Raw genomic sequence first — 24,395 nt, forward strand, 5'->3', positions numbered from 1 at the left:
TGAAAAGAAAATCTTCTGTGCTTATTTACTAATTCAACAAATAATTCAACAAATAATTACAGACAGCCAATAAGTGCAGGTCACATCACAAGCAGGGGCTACTGTACAGCTCAGTAATTCACTCATGAAAACAACTGAGGTCCAAAGAGGTTAAGTACCCATAGCAATGAACAAACCCCGCCCCCATATCTTGGTTTCTAATGCCATTCTCCAATCAAAGGAACCAAGGCTCACTGGAGAAACAGTTGAATCCAGACTTGTGGAGGAAACACACAAGATGAACATACAGAATCTTATAATGCCAAAAAGTAAGTATATGCCCAAAAACAAATAAGCAAACTCCACATTGATGGAGATATGCCAAAGGAGCACAGGAGACAACAGAAAGAACTCCCAATGGCCAAAACTTTGGCTTTAAAAATTTTTTTTTAATTGAGCAATAAAGTAGTACTGATACAATCCAAAGTATAAACTAAAACATCCATGAGTCCATACTGATATAAACAAATGGTTGGACAATAAAAGAGGGAGAATACACAAATCTCTTGTGCAGAAGAATTCTAAATAATTTATGTACTAGATAACCCAACCTCAAAGAAGGTGATAGAGACTTCCTTCCCAAGAGTACAGTATAACTGAGGTTAACTAATAAAGTAGAAATTCTTAATTTCATGAAATTTAATGAGGGTTTAAGTTAAACCCTCCAGGATTAAAATATAGTGCTGTCACGTTTGCTTATATATGGATACTATTTTCAAATAAACTTCACCCTGGACATTGCTATAAAAAGAAAGAAGCTTCTTTACCTTCTGGTTCCAGCAATTTGGGGATTTGCAATTCTCGTTCTGCAATTCTGAAGGCCTCTTTCAGATTGTCTTTGTTGGATCTATGCTTCACACTCTTCATGTCAATTAGGTCTGGTCGCAAGGCATGAATGACAGCCAAAAAAGCCATCCCATTTCTCCAGCTCGACTTAAAATCTGTCACACTGACAGACTCGTACCTATCACAAGAGGACAAAAACATGATAAATACTATTTAAAAGAATATATCAAAGCACCCCCACTACCTTTAACGGTAATTAAAACAAATTTGAGTGACTCAAATAAATCATAAATCACTCTAGGACAATATTGTATTTTAATCTTGTGGTCAAATTCAAGTAAAATGCCAAGTTTGATGAGGCTCACAACACTACAGAACATTGGTTCTCAAAGTGTGGCCCCTGCATCAGCAGCATCAGCATTCACCGGGGCTGCAAACACTAGAAATGAAAATCCTCAGACCTCCGCCCAGACCTCCTGAATCAAATTCTGAGACGAGCCTGAAATCTGTATCTTTAAAAGCCCTCCAAGTGACAATGATATTCACTCAAGTTTAATGCTATTCATTCAATAATCTGTTGGCTCAAGACTGACTTTAGACCTCTACATATAGGTAAGTTCCTTTCACTAGAAGAAACAATTTTCTTTCTCACTGAAACAAAGTAAATGACATACTGTGCCAAATCAATGGCCAGTAGCTCATTGGATAAATAGACCTTATCACTCCTATGCTTAAACAAGTCATCACAGATGAATGGCTTAAAACAAACTATGTTACGAGGTGTGACCACAAAATACAGTGAATGTTTAAATAAAAAAAAATTAATACAGTAAAAAACACATTGCCACCAATGTCCCTCAAAATATGCCCCCTTGCTTCAAACACACTTATCCTATATCATTCTTGCCACTTTGTGAAGCAGTTCTGGAAGTCCTCTTTTGCGAGTGTCTTTAGTTGTGCTGTTGTGGCTTCCTCGATGTCCTGAATTGATTCAAAACGTTTACCTTTCATGGTCATTTTGACTTTGGGAAAGAGCCAGAAATCACACAATGCCAGATCCAGTGAATAATGTGGATGAGGACACACTGTAATGTTTTTATTTGACAGAAATTGCCGTACCAGTAGTGATGTGTGACACAGAGCCTTTCTGTTGTGATCACAAAATACAGTGAATGCTGCTGCTGAGTCAGGGATCTTCAACATGGGAAGTGGCACATCGAACCTAAGTAACAGTGTGTGAAAGTTTCAACTTGTTTGGTGCAGTCAGTCGGTGTGAGCTACTGTTGAAAGAAGGTGTGTTTTAAAGTGTGCCATAAATCATCCTCCATCATGACAACGCTTCTTGCCACACATAGTTTCTGGTGTATGGCAATTTCTGTCAAATAAAAACATTTTGGTGTGTTCTCATCCACCTTATTCACCGGATCTGGCACTGTGTGATTTCTGGCTCTTCCCCAAAGTCAAAATGATTCAGGACATTGAGAAAGCCATGACAGCGCAACTAAAGACACTCACGAAAGAGGACTTCCAGAACTGTTTCACAAAATGGCAAGAACGATGAGATAAATGTGTTTGAAGCAAGCGGGAGTATTTTGAGGGGGATTAATGGCAATGTGTCTTTTACTGTAATAAACTTTTTTTAATTTAAACATTCACCATGTTGCTCACCTCGTATATACATGCAATGATATATTATTCAGCCCTAAAAAGGAACGACATTCTAACACATGCTACAACATGAAAGAACCTTGAAAATATTGTGCTGAGTGAAATAAGCCAGTCACAGAAGGACAAATACTTTATGGTTCTACTCATTTAAGATACCTAGAACAGGGAAATTCATAATGAAAGTAGACCCCTAGTTACCAGGGGCTGAGGGAGGAATGAGGAAGTTGTTTACCAGATACAGAGTTTTAGTTTTGCAAGATTAAAAAAGTTCTGGACATTGATAGTAGTCATGGCTGCAAAACAATGTGAATGCACTGTATGCCACTAAACAGTAAACATAAAAATGGTTAAATTGGCAAATCTTATGTATATTTTATAATAAAAGAAATTATTTGAAAAAAAAGCCCATCACAGCTTGTCATTGTATTTAGAATAACATCTCTCATTCGGGCCCACAAAGCCTTATAAGATTTTGCTCCCGCCTACCTCTCACCCCTTTATAGCTCTCCCTTACAATGTGGAAGACACACTGGCCTCATTCCTGTTTCTTAATGGCCATGCTCTTTTTAATCCTTCTGCTTGGAAACTCTTTCTCCCAGATCTTCATACACATGAAGCCTTCTCCTGCAAGTCTCAGATCAAAGGTCTCCTCCTCAGAAAGGTGCTCCATGGCCACCTAAGATAAAGGCAACCCTCTTCCTACCCGTCACATTCTCAGTCATCATAGGTCTGTCCTCACCTTACTGCCAACAGTAATTATCATATTTATCCAGCTGTTTCCCCAACTAGGGTGCAAGCGCCTTTGTCTTCCATGTCCATCATGGTGTGCTCGCTCCACACACAGTACCTGGCACATAAAGATGCTTAATAATTCTTTATTGCTCCTAAATTGCATCCCAGCAGTTGGTTAAAATGAAAAAGTAATTGTCTCCCAAGAATAGAAAACACTTTTCTTTGTTTGAGCGCTAACTTCCCTTCATCATCCCCACTTTGTAAAACGCATGCTCCCTTGTCTCTTTGTTTCCTAACTGAGCTCTGAGGTTCTAAATAATGGGGAGGTGGTCTTTTAATCTAATCATATACAGCTCCTGGAGATACTTTTATGAATTGGTTACTTATTAACTTATTCATTCATTCATCCACTCAACACACATTTATGGAGCGCCTACCATGAACTCACATTATGCTTAGTTCTGGGGATTACATAGTCAATGAAGACATAGTTCTGACTTTTAAATAGCTCCAAGAGTGGTAAAACTTTTTGAATCTAAATGCACGTTCTGGATGCACAGGGGAATTGTGTCTAAAAAAAAAAGGATGTTGAAAGACCACTTTATTTGCACATAGTAATTGGCCACCTACACATTCGAGCAGGAGTGAGGTAAGTCACCCAGATGAATCCACCTTCTGGTCTTCAAAACAAGAGTAGCTGAGCTCATGAACTTCTACATTTGGAAGATTCACTGTGACAGGAAGGGGGATAGTGAGCATTCTGTCTGTATGAGAGGGAACTGTTCAGGTAGGTGTTATACCCAGTTGGCCTGATTTTAGGACCTACCGTAGAGGTCAGAAAGGGTTATGTGGTGGATGCCATGTGTGTCTTCTCTGATCATAGCAAACTACTTACGTGGCACATTGCTCCTGAGCCCACAAGAGAAGAACCTTTTTTGCAGACATCTGCCATCTTTTTTGAGCTTTGGAGAATTTCTTAGCTGGACTTGAGGTAGGAGATGACTCGATGTCACTCACATTGTCCAGGGAAGGTGGATTGTAATTACAAGAAAGAGTCCGGGCAAGTTCCTCAATCTAAGGAAGACACAATAGTTAACATATACAGAATCGTAAGTCAGCAACATTGAAGCAAATTTATGGTCTTCAGCCCAAACGAGACCTAAGAAGCATCATGTAACAGTGACAGTTGACTTGTGGTAAAATGAGCACTAGACAAATCCTTCAGTAACAGCATCTGTCATTTGGGGCTAACCTAGTTTTCTTTCAATGGACATGGGTCATTCTTTGCCTTCACTCATGCATGACGTTCCACTTTGCGGGCAAGCATCTATTCATCCCCGAAAGTGCTTACAGAGCGTTTTAATGGTGTTCAATGTCTGTCAATCTAAATTGAACTGAACTAAATTGAGCCCTTAGTCTGGAGTATCTTCAGAGACTGGGTCAATCAAAATGTATCTCTGATTATAAACCATTAAGAAACAAATCTACATATAGAAAAAAATAATCAAAACACATGGACCAATAAATTGCAGGAAAGAAATTTCCACTAATTATATGAAAAACAAACTCATCAGTCATCTAAGAATCTAAATATATACAGCAAGAGGACAGTTTTTCATATATACCGCAGGCAAAATTTTTTTAAGTTAACATCCAGTGATGGTAAGAGTATGAAAAACTGGATATTCATATATCCACAAAAATTGGTTCAGATTTTTTTGGAGAGCAATGTAATAACTATGGAAAACTTTAAATAATGAATCCATAAACATGGAAGTATACTTCTCTCAATAATTGACAGATTCACATGACAACCAATAATGGTAGATATGACTACCACAATTAACAAACTTCATCTCATTGGCATACTCCATTGTACTTAAAATGGCAGAATAAACATTCTTTCCAAATGCATATAGAATATTTACTAAAATTGACAATGCTGACTCTCTAAGCAAGCCTGAGCAATTTTCAGGGACTAAAATCAATCAAATTACATTCTCTGACCATATAAAAATTAAGCTAGAAATCAGTAATGAAGACATAACAAACAAAATCCCCAAATATTTGGAAATCAAGCAACAATTGTTATAGAGCCCATGGATCAAATGAGAAATCATAATGAAAATCAGAAAACATTTTGAACAGACCAGTAATGAAAATATTATATTCATGGATTAAAAGGTGCAATACACATTTTTAATGTCAACTTTTTCCAAATTATTATATATGTTCAATGCTATCCTCATTAAAATACCACTAGATTGTGTGTGTGTGTAAATCAACAAGTTATTTATAAAACTTATATAAAATCGATATGTTGTATACCTTAAACTTTCACAATGGCAAATGTCAATTACGTCTCAATAAAAAAATTTTACATGCAAAGGGTAAAGAATAGCCAAGATAATCTTAAAGAACAAGTTGGACAACCACACTATCAGATATGAAGATTTACCAAAGAAATTAATACAGTAGAGTACTGGTGCCCTTGCACCCATAATAATGGAACAGAATAGACAATCTTAAAATGTATGGTTACTTGATTTATGAAGGTGACATTATAGTGCAGTAGGAAAATAATGGTCCTTTCAGTAAACAGTGTTGGGTCAACTGAAGAGCCATACAGAAAAAAAGAAATCTTTATTGCTTTAAGATTGCATACTCAAAACAAAAAAAAATCAATTCAATCTTGAATGTCTGTAGATCTAAATGTAAAATGTGAAACAATCAAGCTTTTAGAACTGTGCTTTCCAATATGATAGCCACGAGCCACATGTGGCTCTTTCAATTCAAATTAAATAAAAATTTTAAATTTAGTTCCCGAGTCATACTAGCCTCATTTCAAGTGTTCAATAGCCACAAGTGCCACAGCTGCTAGTGGCTACTGTTTTGTACAGTACAGCCACAGAACATTTCCATCACTGCAGAAAATCCTACTGGACAGAACTATTCTAGAAAATAATGTGAGAGAATATCTCCATGACATTGCCAAAGGGAAAGATTTCTTTAAAGGACATAAAACATACTACCCACCAAAAAAAAGAAGTTGATAAATTTGAACTCCATTAAAATTATAAATGTCTGTTCATTAAAGGATTAAAAAAGGCAAGCTACAAAGTCAGAGAAGACACTGGTACTTTATAGATACCCAAAAAAGGACTTGTATGCAGAATTTATTTTAAAACTTATATAAATCATTACACATAACAGCATAGCTAAAATAAAAAAATTAAAAAATTAATGCCAAGTATTAGTGAGGATTGCAGTAAGGAACTCTCAAACTCTGGTGACAATGTAAATCAGAACAAGTCTGAAAAGCTCTTTAGCAGTACGTACTAGAGCTGAAGATCACATGCTCTATGGCCCAGCAGTTCCATTCCTAGATACAGTCGGTATATGCAACAGAAAGGAGGGCTTGCACCACTAAAGGGCATATATTAGAATGTTCCTAGCAGCTTTATTCATAATAGTGAAAAACTGGCATCAAAAGTCCATCAACAGTAGAATGGTAAATGAGTTTTGGTATATTCAACGATCCACACTTGAACAGGATGAGTCTCAATGACACTGTTAAGTGAAATAAGTCAGATGCAAAAGAGTATATAGTGTATGCAAGAGAATTCAGTTATAATTCCCTTTATATGGAGTTAAAGATGCTAAACTAATCAACGACAGAGATCAAAGTAGTGGTTACCTTTAGTTAAGGAGGGCAGAGACTGGGAGAAGACCTGGGCACTCTGGGATGCTAGCAACGTTCTGTCTTTTTATCTTTGGTTAAATGGTGGTTACATGGACGACTTGTGTGTTATACTTCAGCAAAAGTTTATTTACAATATGAAAACAAAACCAAAAAAACTTTAACTTTGCAAACTTTATGGCCCAACAATTCCACTGCTAGGGACTTGGCCCATGGAAATAATTAAATCTGTATGCAAAAGTTTTATCTTAAGGGTAGTCTTTTTGGAATTGCTTACTGTCACAAAGATTGTAAGTATTCCGACTGTCCATTAATGAGTATAGTACTTTACAATAGAATATCATGCTTCCATTAAAATATATATAAATTCAGAAGGGTGTTAATTAGAACAGGTTGAAAAAGTATAAATAGCATGACCCCGTTTTAAGATATACGTATATGAATATACTTATTAATTCCTGCTGCATATATCATGAAGACTGCACACTAAATTATTTAAAGGGGTTAACTATGAGTGACAGAACTATAGATGACTTTATTTTCTTTTATTACCTGTATTTAAATTTTAAAATATATTTCTAATACCCTAGAAAGTATAAAGAATATAATAAATGCCTATAAATTACCAAATTTTAACATTTTATCATATTTGCTTCCTATTTTTTTAAAGAAACAAAACACAGATACAGTTTAAGCCTGTCTTTCCCTCTCCAATTCTATTTCCTTCTTTCCCAGAGGGAAGAAAACACAATCCTAAATTTGCTTTCCATCATTCTCATGCTTATCATTCTACTATAACTGTAAATGGAGGTATCCAGAAATGATATATAGTCTCATTTTATGTTTTAAATTTTATATAAATTAGCTATACTATTTTCTAGTTTTTCTAACATAAGCATTTGTTGCCCATGTAATTTTTAAAATTATTTTTAAAGTAATTATGAGCTATAGAACATGTAATTTTCTGGATAGCTGCAAAAAACCTACACTAATTCAGAATCCCAGGCCTGAAAGAATTTATTTATCAGTTACAAGTGTCTAAAGCCAGGACTATGACTGTCTTATTTGCTGTTATTTTCTTGGTGTCCTAGCACAAAATCCAGCACATAGTAGGTGCTCAAAAATATTTGTGGAATGAAATGCATCTATGGGCCAGTCTTGGGACAAAACTGGATGCTGCAGGATGAACAAAGGTCCTCAAAAATAGGGAGTTTAGTGGGTTAGTTTTCAATAGTTTACTCCAGAAGCTTCCTACTGTTTTTTCTGCCAGGGTAAACAAACAATAATACGCGAAAATTTACCAGCCAGGTTCTATTCAGATTGGTGCTGATATCATAGGTAATTCAGAATATCATGATAATTCAGCTTTCCATTTTTAATTGAAAAATAACATAAGTGGCAAAAGGTCTGCTACATATTTTCCACTTGTCAAGATTTCCAGAGTGTCCTATTTCTGGAAGAAGCTCAGGACTGAATCCAGAATCAAGTCACACTTACTGCATTACACTTGTTTCATACTGTGGTAATTAGAACAGAAATAATTTTCACATCATCGAACTACTTACATGAAAGTGCAGTATAATTTTCCAAATTAGGCCAAGAATAATGGATGGGTTTCCATCTATAATATCAGTAACATGAATATTTATTAGCTTGATCTGGAAAAAAAAAACGCAGGTTAAAAGGAGAAAATATTTCACAGTATTAGTCTCTCCAATAAATTTTCAGATGAAATTTATACTTACTGATTGGTTTTTTAGGAATGTCAGGGCATGTTCTATATTGCTTCTACACTGGAATGTATTAGATCCTTTATCTCGAGGCTATGAAATTCAAGCAAGATCTATTACTTAGAAATATGAATTTTTTTAAAAAGTCAACAAAAAGTTCCTTAATATCATTTTTAAGAGCTTACCAACTGTTGTCCTGAGAGCACTTCTAGCAGGTCGAGGAGGACATGCCCCTTTTTAATGTCTGTGAATAGGTCTGATATAACTGAGGGAGGAGTGTGCTGCAAAGGTCACAAGAAAAACAATCTCAAACTTTGGTCTGAAAACACAATACCTGTAAGAATCTCACAGATGTGTTCTGTGTCTTTGCAGAAGCTAAGGTTTGGTAGTAATTTTCTTGTTACTTAACAGAGTGATAGAGAACATACAAAGTTCAGATCAAAACATAAGTAGTGAACTTAATTTATCTAATGGCAAATTTCCAGTAACACAACACTCTTTCAGCTTTCGCTGAGAGCTTTAAACCTGGGCACAGAAGTGGCATTCAAGACATTCAGAATCAGCCAGTAGTAACCCATTTGGGAAGCAGATTACATTTCTGGAGTAACTCGTTTATGAATCTACCCTTTTTAGAATCACGAGCTTTGTGTGGGGATGCGTGGAGTGTCAGAAGCTCACTCATTTTGTATCTAGGTTATTCCAGGCACTTGGCATCACTGAGAGGAAGGGCGGCACAGTGATTGAGATCAAGGCCCCTGGGTCCAGACTGCCTGTGTTTGTATCCCAGCACTATAACTTACAAGCTGTGTGACCTTGGGCAAGTCACATAACTTCTCTGTACCTTAGTTTCCTTGTTCTGTAAACAGGAATAATACTATCTATCTTACGGGGCTGTTGTGAAATCAGTGAAATGTAATGAGTAGTCAGTACAGATAGTCCCCAACTTCTGATGGTTTGACTTACGACTTTTAGACTTTACGATGTGAAAGCAATACGCATTGTAGAAATTGTATTTCACATTTTGAGTTTTGATCTTTTCCTGGGCTAGTGTATGCGGTAAGATACTCTCGTGATTCTGGACAGCGGCAGCCACCATAGCTCCCGGTCAGCTACACAATCACAAGGGTAAATAACCAATACCCTACAGTGTATTCATTGTGTTAGATGATTTTGCCCAACTGTAGGCTAATATAGGTGTTCTGAGCACGTGTAAGGTAGGATGGGCTGACCTATGATGTTTGGTAGGTTAGGTGTAATAAATGCATTTTCGATGTATATTTCCCACTTACGATGGGTTTATTGGGATGGATTAACCTCATCGTAAGTCAAGGAGCACCTGTACTTTTAAAGGCCTAGGACAGGACCTAAGACATACCACTCAATTTATATGAATCACCAGTATTATTATTATTATCTACTTGATAAAAGATTTGTTGCTGCTTTAAATATTTTTATAGCACTGTCTCCCATATCTTTAACAAAAGGGCCCTTTTTTTGTGTTAGAAAAGAATAACAAATATATGAAAACAAGATCAAGGTGACATTCAGCACATTCCTTCAACATTTTACACATCACCAGTACTATTCTGGGGACCCAAACTAAGGAGTGGGAAAAGTAACTTAAATAAATTTATAGCTTAATTTGCTCTTTTTTTCCTCACCTTTGCCAACTGTGAGTTTATCCAGCAGGTGAAAGTTTTCTTCTGAGTGTCTTCCTGTTCAGCTATTTAAAAAAGACAATAGCAGTTATAAAACAAGAAGCCTCAGAAACCACGTAAACATATCAAAGCTTCAAAAGTCTGTCACTCTGGGTATATGTGTGTGTTTCACAATCTTACAAATCTTCCAGGATTGTCTGAATTCCAGATGTGTTCAAGAGTGTTTTGGAAACAGCGTGTTGATATGACATATATTTTAAGGTCACAGGTTAGCTGACAAGAGACAATGGTTTGTAACACTTTTTACTAACAAAAGAATTAAGTCCCTACATGGCCTTGACAAGGTATACAAGGAACCGGAAGCAAAGAGAAGAGTTCCTAACCCAGAAGGACTTGCAATCTAAGTCAACGCCATGCAGTGTTTGAAGATAAACCCCAGAACATCTGGAGATGTTTCAAACAGCTCATAAAGTCGTGGCAGTTTAGTCTTGACATTTATCATCAGTATTTATCAGGGAGAATATATTGCCACTGAATTAACTGTAAATGAGCCGCAATTAGAGCCAAAGAGACCTGGGTTCTTGCCTGTTACCAAGTAGTGATGTTGAGCAGTTTCCTCATGGACTAAGGTAAGACACACTCACCGCTAGAGACCGTTAATGATTCATTTAAAGTGAATGGACTCTGACACATAGTGGACACACGAGCAATGCTAGCTTTCACTCTTATTAACCAGGCAGGAGTCAAGGAAAGATCTGAACACTCAGAGTGTATCTTCCCTTCCTCCCCAGAGCAGGAGTGGACCCCACACAGACACCATGCTTCCTCTGGCCTCCTACAGCCTCAGCTTCACCACACATCCTCAGCTGAGGCCAAGGCTTAGCCCTGCACACAAACACTGACTGTCCACTTCCCCAGCTCTCCTCACCCTACTGGACTGGGAGAAGAGCAAGCCCAGACACCCACTCTTCTCTGCACCTAATGTTCCGAGCCTTGTCACCACCACCCACGTTGAGGTCACCAGGTCTCATCTTACTATGACTTTATCCCTGTTGATGTCCATGCACATACATACTGCGCACACACACACACACACACACACTGGAGTCCCCCTCTATACTCTCACTCTAATTTCCATAAGACTCTGCACATCTCCCAATTTTTCTCATTTCCCACCTCATCTTAACTCCTCCCAACCCTTTCACTGATGTTGAAATCCACACACAACATCAGCATAACTCCCTGTGTACCCACCACCCTCTCTGGGTAGGCTTTGCCTTTCTGCTCTAATTGAAACCTGGTCCTCCTGAGAACTCGGCTTTCCCCGCAGTGGTGACGGTACCTTCTCTTACAGATCTCGGACCACTGTTCCTTGCTCCTCACAGCTACTTCCAGATCCTTTTCTACTCTCTTTGTACCCGAAATGCTCCAGTTTGACTATCCTGTCATCAGATTATCCCCAACGTTACAGTCACCTACTTACTTCTGTCATTCCTCATCTTTTCTCAAAGGTTTTAACTCCTTCCCCACTACCACTCTCTCCAATACAACTCCTGTCTAATTCTTGGCAAATTCAATATACACACTGATGAACCTTCCAACCTCCTGGCCTCTTCATTTCTTGAATTCTTCTTCTCCAATAAACTTGTCTTCTGCCCTGCCTCAACCACTCACTGTCATGGTCACACCCCAGACCTTGTTACTACCACATTTTCCCTAAAATAAGACCGGGTCTTATATTAATTTTTGCTCCAAAAGATGCATTAGGGCTATGGTCAGGGGATGTCATCCTGAAAAATCATGCTAGGGCTTATTTTCCAGTTAGGTCTTATTTTCGGGGAAGCACGGTAATAACCACAACTCCCCATAATCTTGATTTCGTGCATCCCCATCTCTGAACATCTTACCTTTTCAGTTCATTCCCTCTAGTGTAGTGGTCCAACTCCAACAATCCTTAGAGGCCATCGGCAACTCCAAGACTTTGATTCTGCCAGCTTTATACTATCCCTCACCCTCTTGATATCCTTCCTTCCGTCCTTAGCCAAATTCCATAATCCATTATGACAAACATCTCCCTTGCACCTCTCATTGTGTTGTGAGTACGTGGCACTGCATCACTTCTCTCTGCTCACTCAGACCTACACATATGCTGCTGAATGTGGCTGGAAGAAAATGGCTGACGGGTCTTACCATCATCCCCAGCTGGGCCCTCGGTGCTGCCTGGCAGTCAGACTCTAGTCCCACTCCCCTAAACAGCAATTTCACACCTTTTCCTTCTTTCTCCAACTTCCAACACCTCCTCTTCCCTACCGTCAGCTAAGACGGTGCTTCCCAGGACAATGAAGGAATCACGCATCCCCTCTTCTAATAACCTATCACAGTGCTCTGCCACCAACCCATGAGGATGGATGAACTAGCCTGGCTCAGACCCAAAACCAATCCCTTCACTCATGCATCAGATCCCGTCCCTTTGAAGCCACTCAAGGACATTGTGCTCCTTTTTCACCCTCTTTTTTTCCCTCTCTCAGACTATTCCCGTCCATATAGATCCATGGTATTAATTCATGCATCTAAAAACAGTAACAAAAACAAACCTCCTTGATCCAGTTCCCCATCAGCTACTGCTTCATTTGTCTGATGCCCACTGTGGCAAACTCCTCAACTCGAGTTGTCTATGTTCACTGTCTCCAGGTCCAATCCTCCTTCTCTTTTAACAGAACCCACACCACTTAGGACCTCATCATTCCACTCTCTCACCAAGGTCACCATGAATCAAGGTCATCACTAACTAATCACTAAAACCAATAGTCGACTCTCAGCCTTCATCTTTCTGGAGCAATCAGCAGCCTCCAATACAGAAGATCACTCCCTCTTCCTCCTTCCAGGACCCTACACTCTCCATCTTCCTCCTACACCACAAGTTGGCTTCTCTCCTTCTCTCACACTTTATATCAAATGCCTCAAGAAGTCCTCTTAGGTCCACCTTCAAAATATATTCAGGATATGACCATTTCACATTACCCCACTACAACCACCCTGGTCCCAGCCACCTCCACCTCTACCTGGATAACTGTAATAGATTCCTAACAGGTCTCCCTTCTATCCTTGCCCTCTAAATACTGTTCTCAACACAGCAGCCAGAGAGATATGGCTAAAATGTTAACTCAGATCAGGAAGTCCCTTTACTCAAAACCCTGCAAGGACTCCTCACTTCACTCATATGTTGGCTACAAGTCCAAACACCATCTGCCCCGACTTGCTCATTCTACTCCAACCACTCTAACCTGACTGTTTTTCTCAAACTCCCCAGACACATTCCTACCTTAGGGCTTTTGCACTAGCTGTTCTTTCTTTCAAGAATGCTCTTACTACAGATATCCCCACAGCCTAACTCCTTCATCTCCTTCAAATCTTGGCTCAAATAGCATCTCATCCGTACGATCTATCTTGACCATCTTATTTAAAACTGGAACACCCTAACTCCAGCTCTGTTTTTTTCTACAGTACTTATCACTATTTCACAGTCCATGCAAGTTATATATGTAGTACGTTTACTATGAATGCCTTGCTCTCCTCCCAAGAGAATGTAAAATAAGCACACAAGCAAAGTTGGTTTGCCTGTGATATATTTTGGGTGCCTAGAAAAGCCTGGTCCAGAGCAGACTCTAAATAAACATTTACTGAAAGAATAACAATAATTTTGCTAATTATTATTGTTAGATTTTTGTATACTTTACTGAGGTCAAATCTACCTGTATGCATTTACATTCCTTTTTCTAAAAGTTGTCTGTTCTACCTTCTAATGTTCTACCTTCCTTTGACTCCTCCCATTTCCTCTTATTACTCTCTAACACAGTTGTAACAAACTGAAATAGCTGGTATGACATCTAATTTGAGTTCTCAAAAGTTTTTTAAATTAATGAGACTTCAGGTTAAGAAATAGAAGAGAATCTGAGTAAGTGGAATTTTAGGGTGTTTACAATTGTTTAGTAAGTACTGTGACTGATTAGAGACTAAAAATACACTTTGTCTCATTGGATCTTTTTCCATCCTTTTTAAACCCATTTCATTTTTTTCTGTATTACCAATTTAAATTACTTATAGCCCAGTGACTTAGACATTCTAGGGTGCTCAGTAATTGCTTGCTGAACTGAATTCAGTTCTGACAAGCCGTTTGGATAGCTCGGGCTTTCAAGGGTCATTTCTGTTTGATATAAATCTCATTTAACAAAAGAATTATAAAGGCCACAATTTTGTTCTATAATTCAAAATGCTACTAAATCTTCTGGAATCTTTGAGATATGTTTTCATTATTATTTCCTCTAGTATCAGTAGTCGATAAGACAATCATTTTTAAACATCTACTGACGCTTTCCAAAAAGAGTATTGAGGGCTAACTTTGTTTCTCAATGAAAAACTAGAGAACATGTTTTTATGATTCCAGGATCAAATTACATGCATGTAATATGCATTAATCAAGACCACGTATAAAAGCAAGGAGGGAGCTACCCATAAGTATAACAATAAAGCAGAAATTCAAAACAAACAGCAACAGAAAACACCAAAATTACTTTCTTCTTACTGTTAAGGGATTTTTCTTTCTAGGTGATAAAATGTGAAAAAGAAACTAATCAGGAATAATACTATTTGGTTCAGAAGATAAGAGTCTGCACTAACTTTAAGGGAATTATAGGGGGCAAAAAATGCAGGGCGGGGCACTTTTTAAAATAACCATGGAGGGGGCGAAATGCTGATACAAAACTGAGTGCAAAAAGAGCATTATGTGCCTATGGAGTTTTAGTCACCCATGTGCACCTGGAAACCTCAGTCATTCCGAAGTATTTCCAAGTAAAATGAGGACTCATTTCATTTCCATGTGATGCTGGACAAAGGGTTCTTGGTGCTAGAGTGAACTGAGGGCTGTGAACTTTCTTAGGCTGAGAAAACAGGCAGCAAAACCAGGGCTCGAACTACACTGTTCAAATTGGAGCACCTGGTCTAATAGGAGGTTGGCCTGCGGAACACCCCTTGACAGGACCATAAATTTAACATAATCAAAAATGTTCCAGTGAAAATCTTAAGCTATCCCTGTCCTAATTCGATTAAAATCTAATAGAAACGAGGGTTAAACAATAAGAGGAGCAGTCATATCAAATCCCTACCCAGTACTTTCCAGGTAGCAAAGGAAACAGTGCACAAATGAAACCTTCAGGAAAGGATTTAGAAAGAAAACTTCGTGGCTTTTAACTAACTCATTGTCCAAACTTAGAGAACACCTCGTCATCCTGGAAATCAGAACCCTTTAAATTCAACAAGGACGCTTTGCTAATGGCAAACAAAGATCTCCTCGATGCAATTAAACACCTTTGTAGCAGCTGAATTAAATGGTCTCATACGTGCCATTTCATTTATCCCTTGACACACTTCTCTCACATTTTCATACTGGCTTATCCCTGAAAAGAGTATTAATTCAATAGGAACCACAGCCAAATAGCTCACCCTATGGCAGGATAAGTAGCCCTTTGTTCTTTTCAAAGCCTGAGCCATTGGGGGAAAAATAATTGAGAGACACATGCTTTAAAGCAACTTAATTTGAGTGGGTGAGATTTATTTCTTTAACTGTTAGTTTTTCATTTAATTTCCAGGGTAACTTTCTAATAATAAAATTCTTCTCAAAACGGCATGTAGAGAATAGGACCTTTTAATCAGCAAGTGTTAGGGGCAGAGAGAGAGAGAGAGAGAGAGAGAGAGAGAGAGAGAGAGAGAGAGAGAGAGAAAGAGAGGGAATGAATAACAAAATCGATTACAATGATGAGTTTCTTAAAATACTAAGGAATTGAGAATGAGAAATTCTCTATCCTGATTGTTAAAGCAAATAAGAAATACACATAATGTAGGAAAATATAGCCAGTGAATTTTATTCAGGCCCATATAAGTATCCTTGATTATCATTGTTAGAAAATATCTGACTGAATTTGAGAAACGAAGCATAGAAAGCAAAGATTTTCTCTAGGTATCATTACCATAAAAATAGATTTAATCCCTGAGTCTGTTCTTATTCAATATGCCTTTTGTGAGCTGGCAACTCACATCCTTAGCTGGAAGGGAATTTAAATGAAAACAAATTGACTTAAGCGCAATTAAAGAGTATGAATTTTAAATTTATTATAAAGCTCATTATAAAACTACCCTGGCTACTGGGTCTTAGCAGAAGGTCCAACTACACAGAAATTCATCTAAAATGTTGACTCCAGCAGTCCTCCCAGGTACTAAGAGTTCAAAAGCATTTACCCCAGGCATGAGAATCACTAGTTTATGTTTTCACTTAAGCATAGTGCAATGCTTTATTACGATGTGGCTTCTCCAAGAATGCTGTCTACTACATGAGGTCCTGGAGGAAGCTTTGCAATCTCCTTTTATCCAGTAATTTCTCTTCTTCCCTTTCTAATATTGGCTTATTGATAACAGGCTTACTGCACACATCCCCAGATTCATTACCTTGACCTTCCACTCTCCTCATTAAACTCTTTTCATCATTCCCTAATTCGTTAATGAATTATACATTCTTAGCCTAACATTCTAGGTCATTCATAATTTGACTCCAATCTACCTTTTCCTGACTCATCTCCCACAACTTCACTACTCATGTCCTATTTCTCTACCCAAACTAGAAGAGCTACAACTCCCCAGTTAAGTTTCACTTTTCCTCCACTGCCATGTTATACACCCTCTGAAATGGCCAATCCTCCTGTCTCTACATTTATAGAAACCCCAGCACCCAGCACAATGCACACGGTGGGCAAACAATGTTTGTTAAAATAAGACATATTCTGTTCAAATGCCCCCTTACCTAAAGTTTAAGAGAAAAGATCTCTTCTGGCTCTGGCCTCCCACAATACTTTGTTGGATCTTTTCTCATTATTATTACTATTAGCAAGTAACATATAATCCCAGACAACATTTTCTTTCAAACAGTAACAGAAACTAAGAGTTAATTTTAAACTTTCCCCAACCCCACCCCCCACCATTTCCTTCCCCAGAGACAGCATTAACAGTTTCCTGCTCATCTTTCTAGATTAAGCATGCAAAGGACATAAATTCCAAAGGACAAGGATTTGTTTTGATTGGTCACTGGGTCCCTAACTCCTAGAATAATACCTCACAAGTAGAAGACACTCAGTTAATATTTGTTGAATGAATGGATGTATATGTATGCAAATTAAATGAATATACATGATACAGTTTCAATTTTTAAGTTAATAACTCAAAAAGCAGAGATTTAGGTATACTACTTAAAGTTAAAATGCATCTGCTAAACTATAAGAAATTTTTTAAAAGGAGATTTTAACCTTCCAAATTACTGGAAGGAAGAAAACTGTATCTAGCCAGTTAAAAGAACAAAAAGGATATACCATGTTCCCCCAAAAATATGAACAATCAGCCGAACAATCAGCTCTAATGCGTCTTTTGGAGCAAAAATGAATATAAGACCCTGTCTTATTTTACTATAAGACCAGGTATAATATAATATAATGTAATGTAATGTAATGTAATGTAACATAATATAATACCAGGTCTTATATTAATTTTTGCTCCGACAGACACATTAGAGCTGATTGTCCAGCTAGGTCTTATTTTCGGGGAAACACAGTACATGTGCTGATGTGGATACATTAAGTGAAAATAAGCAAGTTGTAAAACAGTATGTTTATTGTTATCCTATCTGTGTTTTTATTAAAGGATAGCTATATGTATAACACGACAGTGTGTTTCTACCTCATGGAAATTACTTGCTGCTCATGTACTGTAGTCTCATACCTGCAGGTGGCTTCTCTCCTACTCACTGCATGAACCTTAAGAGTTAAACATTTATGCTTTTGTGTATTTGCTTCCTCTTAGCACATTGCCACGGAGAGAAGAGGTACTCAATAAATATTTGCTGATTGAAAGACTTGGTAAATATTAAAAGTGTGGCAGAACAAACTGACTTATTATATGGAGAAGAAGGTCCTGACAACAGTTAGTAGGCCTATGTCTTACTCTAATCCTTGTTTAAATACCTCCTGGTCGATTTCTTTCTTCCACTAATAAAATGTCTTGAACAAAAGGGTACGTACTAATGAGACCCTATTGCCATTCCCTACGACAATCCTGCCAACTCACTGTTAGCTGGGACAGACATGGTAAAGATAACTAAATTCAGACGGTAATGCAACACATTTTAGCCATGTGTTCCAACAGCCATCCCAAAGAATCTTCATCAAGCTGTTATCCAATAGGAAGGGAACTAAAAATAGTAAGGCCATCTCTTCTATTGTTTCTCATGGAGATGATAAACAGAAATAAATGGAAAAAAATTAAGGGAATAAAAACACACAGGCACACACAACCAAACAAAAAGCCCAAAATATTTGAAGAATAAACAGGAAAAGGCATGTTATTTAACTACAAAAGGGAGACTATTAACTAACAGAGAAAGTCAGGGGACAATTTACAACACATTCTCTTGCAACCAACCATAAGCAAACAAGTAAGAAAAATAAATACTGTAATAGTCGGACTGAAATCTTGTTTATTGAACTAGAAAAAATGAGTTTAGAAGGTAAAGCCTAGCTAATAGAACTTGTAAGCACAGTATACAACCATGTCTCAACCTCAAAATTCTTTTACTTCACATATTTTCCCCCTAAAGAATCCATGGTGTCACAATGGAGAAAACAGCACTTGCCTGTCAAACTCAGCATTCCAGGACTAAAATCAAACTCTACTTTCCTCCGTCTCCCCAAACCTGTCCTCACTCGTGTCTCCATTACATGGATTTGACACCACCACCCTTTGTCATCCCCAAATACAGCCAATATCATCAAATCCTGCCAAATTTGCCTCCACACAGCTCTGGTACCCATTTATTTCTCTGTAACTCTTGGCTCTCACAGCCCTCCTGCTGAATCTACCATCACTTCTGGCATGGACTAGTTCCGGGGCCAACCAGGACTGCTCCACTCCCTTCAATTTATCCCCCAATAAATCTGAACAGATTACCCTTTCCACCCTATGATGGTTTCTCTCTGCTCTGAGGATTGAGAGCAAAATCCCTAGTGGCCTAGAAGGTCCTGCGTCTGTCACCCCAGGGCCTCTCTCCAGCTTCAGGACACACCACTCTCCCCGTGCCCAGGACTCCAGCCACTCCGTCCTCTTTCGGGTCCTTTCCAAGCTATGTTCGTTCCCTCCTGGCACCCCCCTCCCTTCACCTAGTTAACCTCTCCTCATGCTGAGGTCTCAGCTCAATTCTCACATCCTGAAAGAAACCTAAGTGCATCTGTCTTTGGTTATTTGCTTTCAGAGACGGATGGGTTTCCACCCCCTACTTAGCACTAGCCTTAACGTGTAATCGTTGGCAAGGTTAAGAGCATTGGGTCTAGAACCAGACTACGGGATTGATCCCGTATCAGCCATTTATTAGCTGTGTGTCTCGGTATTCTTATCTGTGAAAGGGGAATAATAACTTCACAGAGTTGTCAGGAGGATTAAGTACTTATACTGACATAGATCAGAGGTCAACAAATGATAACCCAAGGGCCAAATTTGTTCTGCTGCTTGTTTTTGCCAATAAAGTTTTATTGGAACACAGACATACTGTGCCTGTAGCTACTGTCATTTAAAATGGCAAAGTTGAGTGGCTGCGACAGAGACCATATGGACTTCTAAGACTAAAATAGCACTACCCGGCCCTTTAAAGAGAAGGTTTGCCAGTCCCAGGCATGGACTATGATTGGTCTACACAAATATTAGCTACAACATGGACGAACCTTGAAAACATTATGCTAAGTGAAAGAAGTCAGTCACAAAATATGACATCTTATATGATTCCATTTGTATGAAATGTCCAGAAGAGGCAAATCTATAGAGACAGAAAGCAGACCAGTGTTGCTGAGGGCTGGGGGGATGGGAGTTTTAAGAATGATAGCTAAGCGGTAAGGGGTTTCTTTTTGAAATGAGGAACATGTTCTAAAATTAAATGTGGTTGTTGCACAACTCAGGGAATACACTAAAAACTACTGAATTGTACATTTTAAATGGGTAAGTTGTATGGTTTGTGAATTACATCTCAAATTATATCTCAATAAAGCTGTTTCCCCCAAAATTTAGCTAATATCTGTGAGAGTATTTGATTAATCTGTCTCCTCACTAGCCAGTAGACTCCATGAGAGCATGAGCCAAATCTGACTTTGTTCCTCGTATTGCCTGTAGCTCCTATCACGGTGCATTTCACGTTGTACAAATTCAGAAAATGTGTGTTGAATGAATGGTTAAATGGCTGGGAGAGGAGGTAGCGAAGCTTTGCTGCGAGTTTTCCCCAGCCAATGTAGAGGTTTAAGTGCTTAGTTGGTTGGGAAAACATATGACATACAACAAATGATATGTACTTGGGGCCTTGACATGTGGAATCCGGCAACTTCATGTTGCCACATGAGTGGGCCACACCCTTGTACAAACACCTGAGATTTTCACACTGAGGCTTTTGTTTCCAACCTCACCGCCAACATAGCTCCTGGCTCTCTCAGTAGGCAAATCTTGTATTTCTGGCACATGAAAATGAGCTCACAATACAGATAAAATGCCTAGAATCTAGGGTACTATTGGCTCTCCTCTTCTTACCCTTTTTTGACTCATTTGAGTTGCTCAATAAATATCTGTGGAATGAAACTAAGGAAATAGTTACATTTCTTTTAACACATATTTCTTACTCCTTACTACCTTTTGTCTGTGACTATTTTTCTTTGAAAATTAAGACTTGTGAAGCCTGAACACCTTCCGCTGGGGCAGCAGTCCAAACACCTCTGACTTCTGAGTGCGAGAGAACCAGACTGCACTGAAGAGAGCTGTGCTGTGATTACAAATCTAGGATTCTTACACTTTCGAAATGCAGCAAATTACGCAGGGGTATTGTTTTAAGAGCAGGGTTCTGCGTCCCAACTCCCAGAGATTCTGATGCCGGGGGGTTCACAGAGCTCACTTTGAGAAACACCTCTGTAAAGTTATTGGCATGATTTACGTGAGTGACTTAGGCTTGAGACAACACAAGGCAACAGGAAAGGCCTGGCACAAATAGTGATGAAATAATAGACTCTGAGATATGAACACAATGTAACTCAATATAAATCTATTATAATACGTGGGGTATACTAAGACACACTTGGAGGGGCTCAGAAAGCTTGCTGAGACAAGTCCAGGAATAAGTGGGAACTCAAGGGTAAGGACCAATAACTATTTCATTGCAGCCTCTCAATGAAGTGGTCAGGGAAGCATTTTATAAATGAGAAAGCTGTAGCTCCCAGAAGATGAATGAGTTTTATTGACTCATTCAATAAACATTTATAGCAAGTCTACTGTGTCCAGACAACATGCTCCAGATCTCACATCTGGTAGAGGAGAAATTCAAATCCAGATGTGTCTGATACCAAAATCCACATTCTTTTCATTATAACTAAAATCATCTGAAATGTCAGGTCCATGGCCCCTCCAGCTACCACCCTATCTCTCTCCTCGCATTCAAACCTCAACTTCTTGAAACAATTGTCTATATTAGCTATCTTCACTTTCTTACCTACCATTCGCTTCCGAACCCACTAACAGCTGGTTTCCACCCCGAGCACTCCACTTAATTCTCAGCTAGACTACCTATAATATTTCCATTGCTAAACCCCATGGATGCTTCTCAGAACTTACCAGATATCTTGAAACGTCTGATACCGTGCTCCACCCTGCACCAGCCATCTGCAGATTCCATGACACCACACTCACCTGGTCTTCTTCCTACTTCTCTGGATGCCCCTCCTCCTCTGTTATGGGCTTGTTTTGTTTTTTCTGTCTCTGTAATGTTCTGCCTAGGCCCTTCTTCTCTTTTACTAGATATTTTCATCTACTCCAAGGGAGCAAACTACCATTTATATGTTAATGTAAATGTAACATACCATTTATATGTTAATGACTTCCAAATCTTTACCTTCAGCCCAGGTGTCTGCTTCTACAGAGCTTCATGTACGAGCTTCATGTCCATATATTCACTTATCTCTTGGGTATCTCTACTTAGTTATTCCATAGATTCTTCAAGCTTAACATTTCCAGAACGGAGTCATCATCTCTAACCAAGTCCTTCCCAACCAAAGTGGTTCTCCTGCATTTTTTTCAATGAATTGTTCCATCATTCACTCATGTGCCCAAGAATAAACCTGAGTTATCCTTGATACTTCCCTCTCCCTCACTTTGCCCTACCCAGTCAATCAAAAAACCCTGATAAAGCTGAAAATATTTTAAAAGTCCTGAAAATTGTACCTATTAGACATCTCTCAATACTCATTTCTCTCCATTCCTACAGCTACCATTCTGTCTCAGCAGGACCACCATACAGATGCAAACTAGTCTTTCTTTCTGTCTTCACATTCACTCCCATAAGACTACACCCCACACAGCAGCCTGGGTGATTTCTAAAACCAGTTCTGAATATGTCTCTACTCAGAATCCTTCAATTGACTCTCCTTGGTCTTAGGAAACATTGCACACCCCTATATACTTAGGTGACCCTTTATAGCCTCAACTCTGCACATTTTTCTCCAAACTCTAATCCTCAGTCTCACCGACCATCCATTTCCTTGAAATGTGCCATGTTCGGCTCGTTCATGTCATCTTCTGACTTTCTATGCTGTTACCACTACCTGGAACATTTTCCCATCTTCACCCTGCTCATCTGCCAACATACTTTGAGATCTAAGTTTAGAAATCACTTCCTCTGGGAAGCCTTCCCTGAGCCCCAAGTCTGGGTTAGGTATTCCTACTCTGTACTTCTCTAGTACCATGTCTTCCCTCACCTGTAGCACACATGAAATACTGCACTAGTCTGTAATATCTATACCCTGTAATCAGAACATTCATTTCTGGACAGCATGTGCCACGTACCATCCCATGCATTCAGCATAGTGCCTGGTACACAACAGGTGTTCAGAAACACTTATTGAATAATAAATGAACAAAGAAATGAATGGGGCTCTAAGAATAAATTAACTTATACTTAGAAAAAGTGAAACAAGTAATGGAGTAGTAAGTAGTATCTCTTATCTTAAAAAATCCTACGTTTCCGCTCAGCAAGTTCCTGATATCTCTGTTCCCCTTCATGGCAAAATTTCTTAAGAACATTAATTGAGTCAGTGTCTCCAATTCCTCATCCCATTCTCTCCTCAACCCTCTTCAGTCAGGCCTCCATCTCCAGCACCTGAGTGTGGCTAACCACGTCAGGGGCACCAACTAACTCGATGAGCCTAATCCAGTGGCCACTTCTCTATTCTACCTGGATGACCATATTACCTTCTTGAAACACTTTCATCAAGAGGTTTCCATGCCATCACACTCACCTGGTTTTCCTTATTTGTCCTTACCTACTCTACAGTGTCCTTTGCTTGCTCATGTTATGTTCTTGACCTCTAGACACTGAAAGACCCCAAAGGTCTGCTCTAGCTACACATTCCAGAGGTGACTCAACCAGTCCATGGCTTTAAATGTAAATATACCAGCCATATGCTGCTGGCTCCAAATTTATATCTCTCCCTAGAACTCTGGATCCTTTCATCCAACTGTCTACCTGACATCTCCATTTGGATTATCAAATAAGCATCTCACATCAGTCATGGGGGAAAAAAACAAAAACTCCTTTTCCCCCCAAACTTATTCATCTACCAGTCTTTTTAGTTGCATCAATTACAGGTACCCCCACATAACACGGCACTTCTATCACAGTGTTGCTCTAACACGGTTCAAGAATTGAAGGAAACCCTCGTACAACACAGCATCCTAGAACACGGTTTCACTCTAACACAGTTTGAGAATTAGAGAAATCCCCAAACACGGAGTGTAATAAGAGCTTTTAAGAGCACAAAAAATATCTCATTCGAAATTGGGGAAATCCCCGAACGACACGGAACGTAATAAGAGCTTTTAAGAGCAAAATTCATCTCATTTGAAATTTTGCATTCAAGCGTGGATGTCATACCAGATTTGACTGTAGAATTTTAAAATTTATTAGAATTT

General features: G+C 38.7%; 1 protein-coding gene across 1 annotated transcript in view; it reads right to left on the reverse strand.

Moving 5' to 3' along the window:
* Positions 1–24,395, reverse strand: part of SYNE2 (spectrin repeat containing nuclear envelope protein 2) — a 287,952-nt gene that overhangs the window by 204,367 nt on the left and 59,190 nt on the right. Inside the window, exons 3-8 of the mRNA XM_033106953.1 lie at positions 10,317–10,378; positions 8,841–8,936; positions 8,671–8,748; positions 8,491–8,583; positions 4,121–4,299; positions 807–1,003 (exon numbers count right to left, since the gene is read on the reverse strand). Coding sequence (XP_032962844.1) covers positions 807–1,003; positions 4,121–4,170 — 247 coding nt within the window. The 5' untranslated portion in view covers positions 4,171–4,299; positions 8,491–8,583; positions 8,671–8,748; positions 8,841–8,936; positions 10,317–10,378. The remainder of the gene's footprint in view (positions 1–806; positions 1,004–4,120; positions 4,300–8,490; positions 8,584–8,670; positions 8,749–8,840; positions 8,937–10,316; positions 10,379–24,395) is intronic.

Source organism: Rhinolophus ferrumequinum, chromosome 6, assembly GCF_004115265.2.
Source record: "Rhinolophus ferrumequinum isolate MPI-CBG mRhiFer1 chromosome 6, mRhiFer1_v1.p, whole genome shotgun sequence".
Taxonomy (NCBI): Eukaryota; Metazoa; Chordata; class Mammalia; order Chiroptera; family Rhinolophidae; genus Rhinolophus; species Rhinolophus ferrumequinum.